At 58.3% G+C, this 13,415-nt stretch overlaps 1 protein-coding gene across 1 annotated transcript in view; it reads right to left on the minus strand.

Moving 5' to 3' along the window:
• The window catches only part of Adgrd1 (adhesion G protein-coupled receptor D1), a 130,450-nt gene that overhangs the window by 36,338 nt on the left and 80,697 nt on the right, over window positions 1–13,415 (minus strand). Inside the window, exons 21-22 of the mRNA XM_013023037.1 lie at window positions 12,022–12,088; window positions 4,706–4,797 (exon numbers count right to left, since the gene is read on the minus strand). Coding sequence (XP_012878491.1) covers window positions 4,706–4,797; window positions 12,022–12,088 — 159 coding nt within the window. The remainder of the gene's footprint in view (window positions 1–4,705; window positions 4,798–12,021; window positions 12,089–13,415) is intronic.

Here is a 13,415-nt window from a genome sequence, read left to right on the forward strand (position 1 = left end):
CCTCTGCAGGCCTGGAGGGACGTGGCCCCAGTCCTGTCCCCTCTGCAGGCCTGGAGGGAGCTCTGGGAGGGACGTGGCCCCAGTCCTGTCCCCTCAGCATTGTTGGGTACAGGAATTCTAGAAAGACACACAGGCTCACATAGCACCAGACCCTGAAGGTTACCCAGGACACCAAAAGAGGCCTGTCCAGGCCCGGTCATGTTGGAACTGTTGGCAAAGATGGGCAGGAAGGGGGGGATTTGGTGGGTACAGAGACAGTGAAGATCCTTCCAGTACCCATAGAGAAACTGGAAAGGCCCCGAGGCTCCCTGGCATATTCTACCAGAACTCACATCTGCAATGAGATGATATGGCTGGTCATATTTCTCCAGGCTTCCCTGGGCAGCAGCCACAGAACCCCCCTGGTGACCAGTCCAGGTTCTGAGTACACCAGCATTCTGAGACAGCGGCAGTGGGCTCTCAGAGCAGGCGCCAGACGAGTCCTTGCTGAGCCCCTGCTGGCTGGCCATCCACCCTTCCCACAGGGTGTCTGCTAGCATGCGTTTTCTCTCTCCTAGCACTTGTGGCCTCTGGACATTGGTGGGACAGATGGTCTCACACCCCATCCAATGATGGTCATGATGATACCAGTTTTGTCAATGGCAGGAACAGAGAGCATGCAGATGTCCCTACCCCAGGCCAGTGTCAGTGCCCACCTTCCCCGGCAGCGCAGCTCTGCTCTGTAAACAGAACATCCATGCCAGCTATCTCCCTTCTTGTGCTCTAGGAAACCGGTGGTCCTGCTCTTTTCTCATTGGAAACAGTCTCATCAGGACAGCCAATCATGTTGCCACACTCTCCCTGTGGTGGGGGAGGTCATATGACTCAAATCAGCCAATCAGCAAGCTTCTGAACTAAAGGCCCTAGAGCTCTTACAGTGGTCAGTGTCTGTGAGTGACAATTCCTTCCCCTCAGGCGTCTTCAGCTGCCCAGTCTGGCTCTTTTGCCAAGGGGTCCTTCCACTTTAGAAGCTCCATGAGGCTCTGGGCTACTGGTCATCTCCTAGGACCATTATAGCCAGAGATTCAGCAAGGCAGCACCCTCTCCACGCAGGACTACAGAGAGGCCAGGCCGCCTGTGACGTGTGAGGTACCGTCCTGCTCACAGGGCGGGCTCCACCTGCTGTGCCATGGCAGCTGTCCAGTCGCCCAGTACAACCTATGAAGAGCGGTCCCAGGCACCAGGGAGGAGGGAAGGGAGTGGAGCCAAGGAGCCCAGAGTGCTGGGAGAGACATCCCTTGCTCTAGTGTACCCTCAGCATGCATGTTCCGGGAGACCAGGGGACCTGGTCCCCACTGTGCCTGCAGCATGCAGAACAGAGCTCTTGGGACAACTCTCAGTGAACAGCAGTGAGCAGTGAGCAATGCCCAGGCTGTCTGGCTCAGGGCCTCTCTGGTATGCCAAGAAACCGATGACTAATGTCCAATCCATCCTCTTCTGAAACAGATGGGCTTCTTACAGTAGAGTACTTACGCATCTGAGCTTTGGAGACAAGCCTAACCAGCAGTAGGGCCTGCTGTCCAGCTCAACAACTGTCACAGGCCTCAGTTTACCCCCCAACACATGGCACAGGAGTTTCCCTCTCTAAACTGCAAGGGCGGTAAAGCTTGGACTTGCTCACCCCTGCTGTCTCACAGGGCGGCAGCCCCTGGGAAGGGACCGCTGAGGATCAAGTGTGGCGTGTGGCACGCAGTATGCAGCACCTCCCCGAGAAGGTGAGACACAGCTGCAGCGAGGCCCTTGTCACAAACCCTGAGTCCTGGCACTGACAGCTCCTGGCACAGATGCCCAAGGCCTCGGGGAAACAAGTCGGTACAGTGAAAATACCACACCTGTCACTGGGAAGCAGAAATCACACATGACCTAGCTCCTGGAGAATCGTGTTTAGATGGAATGGCCACAGATGTGCTCCTTCCACAGGAATGGCTTGGTGGCCCGGGAGGACAGCTCGCCGGGGCTCTGCAGGCTCTCTCGTTAGCACAGCCAAGACCAGCAGCAGCGCTGTGCAGAGTGGAGAAGGGGGCCTGGCTTGGGAGGAGGCTCACTTTCCTCTGGATGTCCCGGGCACCCAACAGGAGGGTCCGGCCCCCACCATGCGCCCCTCCCTCATTCCCACCTCCAGGCCCAAGTCTCATTTCCACACACAAAATGTTCTCTCTTCTCTCTTAGGCATGTGGAACGTGGATCGATAAATTGACTTTTTGTTAAAAGTGAAAGCCACTGTTCAGGCCCTGAGGAGGCGTCCAGGCCCACGAAAATCCATCAGATCACATCTATGATGGGGGATTACAGCAGCCAAGGAGCTTCTGTGAGCGCCAGCGTTGCTCCCTTCCTGCCAGGCTGCTCTGCGTCCCAGCCCTGGGGTGCCTGCTGGTGGCAGAGACCCACTGATGGCACCAGGGGCAGGAGCACATCCCAGGATGTGGGCACACATGCAAGGAAAGGGGCGAAGTCCGTGGGAGCAGGCCGGGCTGTACACCTGTCGGTGTCTACCAGGATGGCTTCCAGGAGGGCCACAGCAGTACAGGGCACCGTGGTGGGGCGAGGGCACCGTGGTGGTACAAGGGTGTGGTGGTGGTGGTGGTATGTGGTGGTGGGGAGAAGGCGCCGTGGTGGTAAAGGGTACGGTGGTGGTGGTGGGGAGAAGGCGCCGTGGTGGTAAAGGGTACGGTGGTGGTGGTGGGGAGAAGGCGCCGTGGTGGGGTGAGGGTACGGTGGTGGTGGTGGTGAGGACACCGTGGTGGTAAAGGGTACGGTGGTGGTGGTGGGGAGAAGGCACCGTGGTGGGGTGAGGGTACGGTGGTGGTGGTGGTATGTGGTGGTGGTGTGAAGGCGCCGTGGTGGGGTGAGGGTACGGTGGTGGTGGTGGTATGTGGTGGTGGGAGAAGGCGCCGTGGTGGTGGGGCGAAGGCGCCGTGGTGGTGTGAGGGTACGGTGGTGGTGGTGGTATGTGGTGGTGGGGCGAAGGCGCCGTGGTGGTAAAGGGTACGGTGGTGGTGGTGGGGAGAAGGCGCCGTGGTGGTGGGGGCGAAGGCGCCGTGGTGGTGTGAGGGTACGGTGGTGGTGGTGGTATGTGGTGGTGGTGCGAAGGCGCCGTGGTGGTAAAGGGTACGGTGGTGGTGGTGGTGCGAAGGCGCCGTGGTGGTAAAGGGTACGGTGGTGGTGGTGGTATGTGGTGGTGGGGAGAAGGCGCCGTGGTGGTAAAGGGTACGGTGGTGGTGGTGGTACGTGGTGGTGGGGCGAAGGCGCCGTGGTGGTAAAGGGTACGGTGGTGTGAGGGCACCGTAGTGGAACCTGGCTCCCAGGGAATTTCCCACAGCAGCCCTCACACAACGCTTTCCGTGGAGACAGGTGGGTGTGAAGGAGGCTGCCTCTTCAGAGGGTCTTGGAGAGCAGCGAAGGGCAGGGCAGTGGAGGAATGGGGTGGCAGGTGGCGGGGCAGCGAAGGCCATTGTCCTGCAAGTGCTGAGCCTGGATAGCATGATAACGTCTGCTGGAGACAGACCTTCGGACAGACACTGGCTGGCCTTGAATACCCAGGGACCTCAGGAGCTGAGAGTAGGGGGAGGCGGGCAGGGCTTCATGCCCAGGCTGAGCTGGGTGGTACGCAGGCCTGGGGCGGAGCTCAGGCCCTCGCAGGTGAAAAAAGGAAATGACTCTGGCCCCTCTGAGCACTCCTCCCAGGGCTCAGCCTTGAAAGTCCCTGGGTTGGAAAGCCCCAAAGGGCCACAGCTACTTGTCAGGTTAATTTACAGTGTTTGGATTCCTTACAGAATAATTACCTCATTGATTTGCTGTTGGGCTGTTTGTCTCTTTTACTTTCAGATCAGAAAAGATAGACTGTAGCTACAGTGACTTACAGTGTCAGCAGCCCAGTGTCTGCGCCTCTCTAGAGCGTCCACACTGACCGCGAGGGGCTGCCTTGCCCTGCCAGCCCGCTGTGCAGGGCGCCCCAGGCTGGGGGAGGGCCCCGAGGCCTGGGCCCAGGGTGAAGCCCACCCCCACTGTTCCTGGGAGCCAGGCTTCCTTGTGCACGGAATGCCAGGCACAGCTGTCCCACCACAGAGTGCAGGGTGAGTCTGGGAGCTGATGTGGAGGACAAAGTGGTAAAGGGGGTCACCATCCTGGAGCTGCAGAGCCCAGGTCCAGGCTGGGGACGTTAAGGTGGTCTAAGCCATCAGCAGGCTCTAATCTTCCATGCCAGGAGGCTGTGTTCTGTGGAGCCCCGTTCACGCAGCAGCGCCACCAACAGGTGCTATTCCCCTTCTGGGCTGAGAGCCAGGAGCCTGGAGTACTGGATCCCCCCAAGGTGTGAATCTGCTGAGTGTCCCTCTCCCTTCTGTGCCCCTCCACACGGCCATCCCTGGACACCAGCAGAGCCTCCCTCTCCCCTCCACACGGCCATCCTGGACACCAGCAGAGCCTCCCTCTCCCCTCCACACGGCCATCCCTGGACACCAGCAGAGCCCTCCCTCACAGGGGCCACACTGTGTCAGGGCTTGCCCCCGGGGCCCCTGGGATGAATGGGCCACCAAGCGAGGCTGAGACACCAGGGCTGCCTGTGACCTCACAAGGACATGGGCGATGGGTTGGTAATGGGAAGAGATGGCTCACTGACCCTCCAGCAGCCTCCAAGAGCTGCACGGGGCAGCTCACGTGGACTTACTTGAAGGCACTGGGGTCCCCGTGTATTTTGTAGTTGTCAGCGCTGATCTGGGAAATAACTCTGGTGACGGCGACGAGGATGCCCACGTTCACCTGCAGGGGAGGAGCAGCTGAGGTCAGGGCCACCATCTGCGGAGCCAGACCCAACTCCCTGTGCGGCTGCAAAGACCCCACCCACCCCCTGCACCAGCGGCACTGCCAGCCCAGGCCTTGCTGAGGCTCCTCTGCAGAAACGGCCTTAGCCAGAGCCTGGGGCATGTTCCATGCCTCCCCCTCTCCCCCAGCCCTTGGACTCAGAGCTCAGTCATTTTCCACTCCCAGCCCTCCCCCCAGAAATCAGCAGGAGCCTTATGTTGAGCCTTTCATAGCAAGACAATTCCCAGGCTGTGCTGAGGCTCTGGGCTCCACTGGCTGCTTCTGGGGAAATGGGACCCATGTGAGCCGGCCCCTAGCTCTCGCTCTGTCCAGCCTCCTGTTTATCCTATGGCAGAAAGTGGACAGACACGTCCTTGTCACTTCCCCTGCATGCTGCATCTTCCCAGCAACTCAGTTCTGCTCATTTCCCCACAGAGGATAGCGCCCCCCCCACTCTGTGAGGGTAGCACCAAAACTGCCCAAAAGCTGGGGGGGACAAGAGACATGAATAGGGGAGCAACCAACACGGCATTGCAGGGAGAAAGGGGGGACATGCTGATGGTCACAGTGACAAGGAAGCCACAGTCACTAGACATGGAGGGGCAGAGGGACAGCAGCCCCCCCCATCCAGCCGGGATGGGGGGCAAAGGTGAGAAAGCGACTTAGTGACTGCTTCAAAGACAGACATCCGTCCACATCCCCAGGGGCCACTGAAGCCCAGTACAGCTCGCGCTCTTCAATCAAGCTGCTGCTGGCCTCAGGCACAGAAGGCCGGTGTCACGGGCAGGTGGACAGGGAACAGCCCTGGGTCAAATACCATAGGCCCTGCTGTTCTGAGATTCAGTGTTTTCTCTTAGAGAAAAAAAAAAGCTTCAGTTTGTATGCCATGGGTTCACTTCCACAGTTCTAAGTGAGAACAGCAATTGCAGCTGTCCCCTGTAGCTTTTCCTGGGGCAGGGAGCACATGGACCCTTACTCTAAAGGTTCTGCCTTCCACTTTGGAAATCTACATCTGGACACCCCACTGCAGGTGGACCAGAGCAAACAACCTGTGTGTCCACCTCCCTGCAGACTGGCTGCTGAGCGGGCCCTCACCGTCGGTGGCTCTTCCTACACGGTGAGGGACGCGATGGCACTGCCCCAGGGGGGGCCTGGCTCTGACGGTGCACGAGGAGTCTGCGTAAACCCCCTGGGACAGGGGGGCCCGGCTCTGACAGTGCACGAGGAGTCTGTGTAAACCCCCTGGGACAGGGGGGGCCCGGCTCTGACGGTGCACGAGGAGTCTGCGTAAACCCCCTGGGACAGGGGGGGCCCGGCTCTGACGGTGCACGAGGAGTCTGTGTAAACCCCCTGGGACAGGGGGGGCCCGGCTCTGACGGTGCACGAGGAGTCTGCGTAAACCCCCTGGGACAGGGGGGGCCCGGCTCTGACGGTGCACGAGGAGTCTGCGTAAACCCCCTGGGACAGGGGGGCCAGGCCGGCTGCCTCCCCAGGGAGCCTGGGAAGCACGGCGCATCGCCACGTCTTAATTGAAAACCTATAAATTATTAGGGAGACAGCTGGCCACTTGTGTCCCGTTTCTCAGCTGTGTCCTGTGGCTGGGGAAGGTTTAACCAGTGTCCGGTAAGAGCGGGGCCGGGAAGCCTGGGACCGGCTGAGGCTGGGCAGCCCTGAGTTCAGGGTCTCGTCATTGCCTCTGGGTGCCGTGAAACCAGCTCTGCACAGGTCGACCAGATGCTAAGAGAGTACACAGACCACTTCTTCTGAGGTAGGGCTGCCAAGAGGCGCTCACAGGAGCCTCAGCACTTCACACAGGGATCTGTTCAAGACGTCAGGGCCCTGATGTCTCCCACACTGTCTGTGAGCCACACACACATTCCTCCTCCTCCCGGGTCTGTCTGGTTTGATGTGGAAGCTGGTCTGGTCCTGTGTGTGGTAGTGTGGGGGTAGAGGCCGTGGCTCCAGAGGACGCCCGGACCTGCACCTGGGGGTCCGAGGGGGATTTTATGGAGGCCCTGTGCTCGACTCCGGTACCTCGGCCCCCACCTGGCACACGTGTTCTAGTAGTCCTGTATAGGGCCTGGGGCATCTCATGGGTTAGCATCCCCTACCAGAACTGAGACATACTCTGATGGCTGACATCAAAGAAACAATTCACAGCCTGCATTTCGGAAGGAATAAGACACACACTCACAGGCAGCCGAACTGGCACAGCACCCAGGCGGCGGTGACCTCTGGAGGAGGAAGCGGGTTGGGCCAGGCGCTTTCTCCATCTGGCTCAGGGTCACCAGAATCTTACCAGGAAAAGGACGTATGTGCATACATGTATGCACACACACAATGTCCATGTGTACTGTGTCTCTATGCAGGAATCTGTGTACAACTATAGTTGTTACCTCTGTGTGTCTGAGTAGCTGTGTGTGCTCACAGATCTGAGTATCCAGCTCTATCTGTCTTTGGGTCTCTGCATCTGCTGGTGCCTATGCTACAACTGTAACTATGTTGGCATTTCTGTTTCCACCTGTACCTGTAGTTATAGGTCTGCATCTAGATGCAATATTATCTTCATCTCTCTGTGGGTCTATCTGGACTTGTGTAGTCATGTCTGCAATTAAAGGTACATCTATGACTCTGTATCTACCTACTCACCTGAATGCCTGTTATGTGTGTTCTGCATCTAAATGTCACTCTAAACGCAGCCACCTTGGCCTCTCTGAGTAGATGAGCATTTTTGAGTCATAGAGACCCCTTTCTTCCCTGGCCTGGAGGCACCGTTGTCCCATGGGGACATAGGCCAAAATGCTTCTGCTCTCCGTGGAGCCCCTCTCTGGGTGGGGACAGGGAGGCCTGTCGAGTAGAATTGGGTGTGCCCCCCTCATAACTCCAGAATGTGACTGTACTTGGAACAGGGTCTTTAGAGAGGTGATTGTGTTAAAGTGAGATTAGGGTAGGCTCTAATCCAACAGGACTGGCGGTCACACAAAGAAGGGGACCGTGTGAGGACACAGGGAGGGGTCTGGTGCACTGACAAGCCCAGGCCAGAGGCCCTGGGGAAACCAACCTTCCATCACTTGGAACGCGAGACTTCTGCCTTCCCAACAGTGAAGGAGTAATTTCCTTATTTAAAGCACGTTGTCACAGCAGCTTGGGCACTCAGAGCACTGGGTGGGACCGAGAAGTCAGGGAGGGAGTGCGTGTGTGTCTGCCTCCAGTCAGGTGACTTGGGGCTGCTACTGGAGGATCTGGTTCTACCCTGTCCTCCGCAGGAGAGCGGAGGCCCCGGTGGCCTACGCTGTTCCCTGCATCTTGCTTTTGCCGTATGGACCTCCTAGGGCACAGGGACGCCAACTAGCCTGACACGCAGTGTAGGCTTCCACGTTCTAAAACCGCTTTAGTTTAAAGCTGTGTGAGCAGCATGGGGTGTCTTAAGATGCTCATACTGTGAAGCCGCCCTCCCCGAACCCTCACCTCTCACCAGGGAGCCCCTCGAGGGAGCTCCAGCCTACATTTTCTTGTCCATTATGCACTTGGGCGAGAACACGTGCCCACAGAGAGCTTTTACACAAATGGGGTCGGGCCACGCTTGACATCCTGAGCCTGCTTTCTTCATGTGGAGGGAGGGAAGGCAGGGATTCCTGGGTAAATGGGAACAGGGATCCATCCTCTGAAGAGGGGGCACAGCACCGCCCGTGGACCAGCACGCGCCCCGATGGTCTGCAGGGCCCGCCGCAGCACCCTCAACTGTCCCTGCCAAGGGCTAGGAAATAAGTACCATCAGCTCTGAGGGCCACAGCCACTGCTGCAACGTTCATCCCAGGGCTGTGTCTGAGAGCAGCTGCAGCGGGCCTGGCCTCAGAGCTCCAGGGCGGCCTCTCCCCTCCACTCCCATGATCTGGGCAGGGGCCTGCAGACTTCACACAGCACAGAACTCCCCAAAACCTGGAGCAGTCACACAGACCTATGATGCCTTTCCAGAATTATTGGTGATGGTGCTCACCGTCTGGAACCCAGGCCCGCAGAGCTCCCGCGGGCTCGGCTGGGACCCAGCCCAGCAGGTGACCTGGTCACCAGCAGCTCACAAGGGCCCCTCCCACACTGCCAGCATGTCAGAGAACATGACTCTTACTGGGGCCTCTCTGGTGCCCATGGACCCTTCAAAGCCCCTGTCACCAATAGGACCCCGTGTGGGGAGCCCAGCAAATATAGGAGGAAGACAGGGGTCATGGGAAGGCCTCCCATCCCACACAGCAGCAAGGACAATGAGAGCCACCACCACGGCCCTCACCCCCAGCGCTGTCCCTCTGCAAACCCTTCAGCCAAGAAGGCTGTGGTGTGTGTGTGGCACCAGGGGCATCTGAGCAGAATCTCAATGAAGAAGGAATAAAGAGAACCTCTCAGCATCTCTCCTGGAGTCACTGCTAATTGTCCACCCAACGCGGACAGTCACAGGAGCTGGGAACCGACGGGGAAAGGAGCAGGTGAGGCGAGAGAAAACGGGCTGGCTGTGACATCCTCCCAGAGGAGGGGGTCCTCAGACAGCCTTCATCTGCTGAGGTGAGGTCAGATGTGTGACCGGGCCTGGAGGACAGTCCCTAGCCGCTATCAGGCAGGGCCTGAGACAACCAGGTCATGGAAGGGCTGAGTGTCTGGGTGCTGCCCCATTCATCATCAATTTGCCTTGGTCCCTGTGACTGAGTACCCGGCCCTCACCAAAGGTTAAAGGGAAGAATAGGGCATCCAAGAACCAGTTGTGCGTCAATCTGGATAAAAATCTCTATCTTGGGTACCAGTGTTCAGAGCACCTCAGGAGTTTACGCTGAGAACTCACATAGCCATGATCGAGACCACAGTGACAGAGAGAGGGCTCTTGCTGCAGACCTCTGCTTCCTTGAAGGCAGCAGGCCAACACAACAGCACAGCATGGAAAGACATGGGTGGTATGCCCTGCCTGACCCCTCTGACATCACGCCACGCCAACCTCAGCACCGAGCGTCTGCCCGGGATGTGAGTGCAAGGGAGCAGGAGAGGACGTGGACCCAGACTCCAGAGCAGCAACCATGGAATACCAGTTACACGGAGTGCTGGCCAATCAGAACATCCTCCTCCTCAGGCTCAGCAAGGGCCCATAAGAGGTGACCTCTAACCTGGCTCATCAGGAAGGATGAAACTCAGCCCTAAGAATGTTGTGATGGCCGTGGTTTCTAGGATTCCGTGGGAGCCGTGGCTGCAGTCACTATGATTCTGTGGGAGCCGTGGCTGAGGTCTCTAAGATTCTGTGGGAGCCATGTCTGCTGTCTCTAGGATTTGGTGGGAGCCGTAGCTGCAGTCTCTAGGATTCAGTGGGAGCCATGGCTGAGGTCTCTAGGATTCCGTGGGAGCCGTGCCTGCGGTCACTACGATTCCATTGGAGGCATGCCTGCGGTCTCTAGGATGCTGTGGAAGCCGTGGCTGAGGTCTCTTAAGATTCTGTGGAAGCCGGGGCTGCAGTCTCTAAGATTCCGTGGGAGCCATGGCTGCGGTCTCTAGAAGTCCATGGGAACCGTGGCTGCGGTCTCTAGGAGTCCATGGGAACCATGGCTGCGGTCTCTAGGATTCCGTGGGAGCTGTGGCTGCGGTCTCTAGGATTCCATGGGAACCGTGGCTGCGGTCTCTAGAAGTCCGTGGGAACCGTGGCTGCGGTCTCTAGGAGTCCATGGGAACCATGGCTGCGGTCTCTAGGATCCCATGGGAGCCGTGGCTGTGGTCACTAGGATTCCGTGGGAGCCGTGGCTGTGGTCACTAGGATTCCGTGGGAGCTGTGCCTGTGGTCTCTAGGATGCTATGGAAGCCGTGGCTGTGGTCACTAGGATTCCGTAGGAGCCGGGGCTGCGGTCACTAGAGTCTATGGGAGCCGTGGCTGCGGTCGCTAGGATTCCGTGGGAGCTGTGGCTGTGGTCTCTAGGATTCCATGGGAGCCATGGCTAAGGCCTCTAGGATTCCGTAGGAGCCGGGGCTGCAGTCACTAGGATTCTATGGAAGCCGTGGCTGTGGTCACTAGGATTCCGTGGGAGCCGTGGCTGTGGTCACTAGAATTCTATGGAAGCCGGGCCTGCGGTCGCTAGGATTCCGTGCGAGCCGTGGCTTTGGTCTCTAGGATTCTGTGGGAGCTGTGGCTAAGGCCTCTAGGATTCCGTAGGAGCCGGGGCTGCGGTCTCTAGGAGTCCGTGGGAACCGTGGCTGTGGTCGCTAGGATTCCGTGGGAGCCGTGGCTGTGGTCTCTAGGATTCTGTGGGAGCCGTGGCTAAGGCCTCTAGGATTCCGTAGGAGCCGGGGCTGCGGTCTCTAGGATTCCGTGGGAGCCGTGGCTGTGGTCACTAGGATACTATGGAAGCCGGGGCTGCGGTCACTAGGATTCTGTGGGAGCCGTGGCTGTGGTCTCTAGGATTCTGTGGGAGCCGTGGCTGAGGCCTCTAGGATTCTGTGGGAGCTGTGGCTCCGGTCACTAGGGTTCCGTGGGAGCTATGGCTCCTGTCACTAGGGTTCCGTGGGAGCCGTGGCTGCGGTCACTACGGTTCTGTGGGAGCCGTGGCTCCGGTCACTAGGGTTCCGTGGGAGCCGTGGCTCCTGTCACTAGGATTCTGTGGGAGCCATGGCTGCAGTCACTAGGATTCTGTGTGAGCCTTGGTTTCGGTTACCAGAGTTCTGTAGGACCTGGGTGGTCTCTATTTTGGGGCCACTGCACCTTGGAGCAAGAGGCAACCCAAGTGTCATCCTGCCCATGAATGGAGTGGGGAATAGAAAAGACACTGCAGGGAGTATTTCAGCTCTGTTTCAGCTCTTACCAGCTTTGCTGTCACTCACAACCAGAGGAATCCTAAAAGTGATGTGTGTGGCTCTGCTAGTACCACTGCCCACTCCCACAGCCTGGGGAGATCGAGGCTGGAGTTCTTGCAGAAAGGGGAAGCACCCACACTTCTCTGCACTAGGCTAACACACGCTGCGGGCCCTGGTGAGCAGGCCTCCCTCCCCAGCAGGCAGGCCCCAGAATCATGCCCCTTGCAAGACTGCAGGAAACCAGGCTAGAGTCACCCACCCCAGGGAGCCATGAGGAGAGAGGCTGAGTGACAATGCACTGCTGTGCCCTTAGTGTGTCCCAGGAGCCCAGGGTCATTGCACAGCCCACTTTTGCCCATGGAGACCTACCACAATAACCAGCAAGGCAGGGCCCACAAAGGCCCAGATGGCGCCAGTCCCCAGCGACAGCCAGCAGCTGTGGAGGGAAGAGAAGAGTTAATATCAGCGGCTTCACCTGCCATGCTATGGGTTTGACCAGGGTCCCGGGGGCACAGGCAAATGATGCAGTGGCCCCCACTGAGAGAACCTTCACCTCGTCAGGCTGTGGCAGTCTCCCAGGATTTCCCAGAACTGCATGTCAGGTCAGAACCCTTTAAAAGTGCTGGTCAAACCCAGAGTTAGTTTTCCTTGAAGTACCAAAATCAACATGAGCTTGCCAGGACCAGAGCCAGCACCACTGTCCTCGATGAGGGCCCAGAGGACAGACGAGGAGACTGTGGCCCTGGCCACCCTCCCAGGGGCTGCTGGTCCGACACTGTCCTGCATGGTCCCCAACCTACAGGAAAGGTCCAGCCCATCTGACACTTTCCCTAGCATCCTGAGACACAAGAGGCCAGGATGTGAGATTCTTCCTGGCTTTGAGATGTGTGGCTAGAACTCAAGCAACACAGCTCCCTTAGATTCTGTGTCCTTCCACGCCCAAGGTACCACGTGGGATTCTGTGTCCTTCCACGCCTATGGCACTGTCCAGAACCCAGGGCCCCTAGGATGTATCACCTTCCAGACTCCTGAACACCAGCTACAGTGGCAAGATGGTGGCATGGGTCTTGGACCAGATTCCCTTTTGTGACCAAGCAAGAGATCTTAAGACCTACCCACTTGGGGCAAGTGTGTTCACCAATGTGTTGACTCAGATATAATGTAGTGGGCAAAGGCTGTGTACTTACTAACTACCCAGGAAAGGCCTCAGGATCTCAAACTTGGGCTGTCTGGGTGCCTAGACCTGTAAGTCTGAGCAGACTACATGCATGGAAAAGCTCCAGTCAGGAACTCCTACCAGCCCCACTCCATTCCTGGGCACCATGACACCTGTGTTGCTAGTCCCAAGGGCACAGCTGAAATGGTTTCTCCCTGCCTCTGGCCCAGGCCTTTCTTACTGTCAAGGCCTGGGGTAGCCCCCAGGGGCCTACCTACACCCACATGCACCTGTATGGACAAGGTCTACAGGAAGACCCGCCCCCAGGGGCCTACCTACACCCACATGCACCTGTATGGACAAGGTCTACAGGAAGACCCGCCCCCAGGGGCCTACCTACACCCACATGCACATGTACAGACGAGGTCTACAGGAAGACCCGCCCCCAGGGGCCTACCTACACCCAGATGCACATGTATGGACAAGGTCTACAGGAAGACCCGCCCCCCAGGGGCCTACCTACACCCACATGCACACGTATGGACAAGGGCTACAGGAAGACCCACCCCCCAGGGGCCTACCTACACCCAGATGCACATGTATGGAC

This window comes from Dipodomys ordii, unplaced genomic scaffold, assembly GCF_000151885.1.
Source record: "Dipodomys ordii isolate 6190 unplaced genomic scaffold, Dord_2.0 Scaffold66, whole genome shotgun sequence".
NCBI classification, from domain to species: domain Eukaryota; kingdom Metazoa; phylum Chordata; class Mammalia; order Rodentia; family Heteromyidae; genus Dipodomys; species Dipodomys ordii.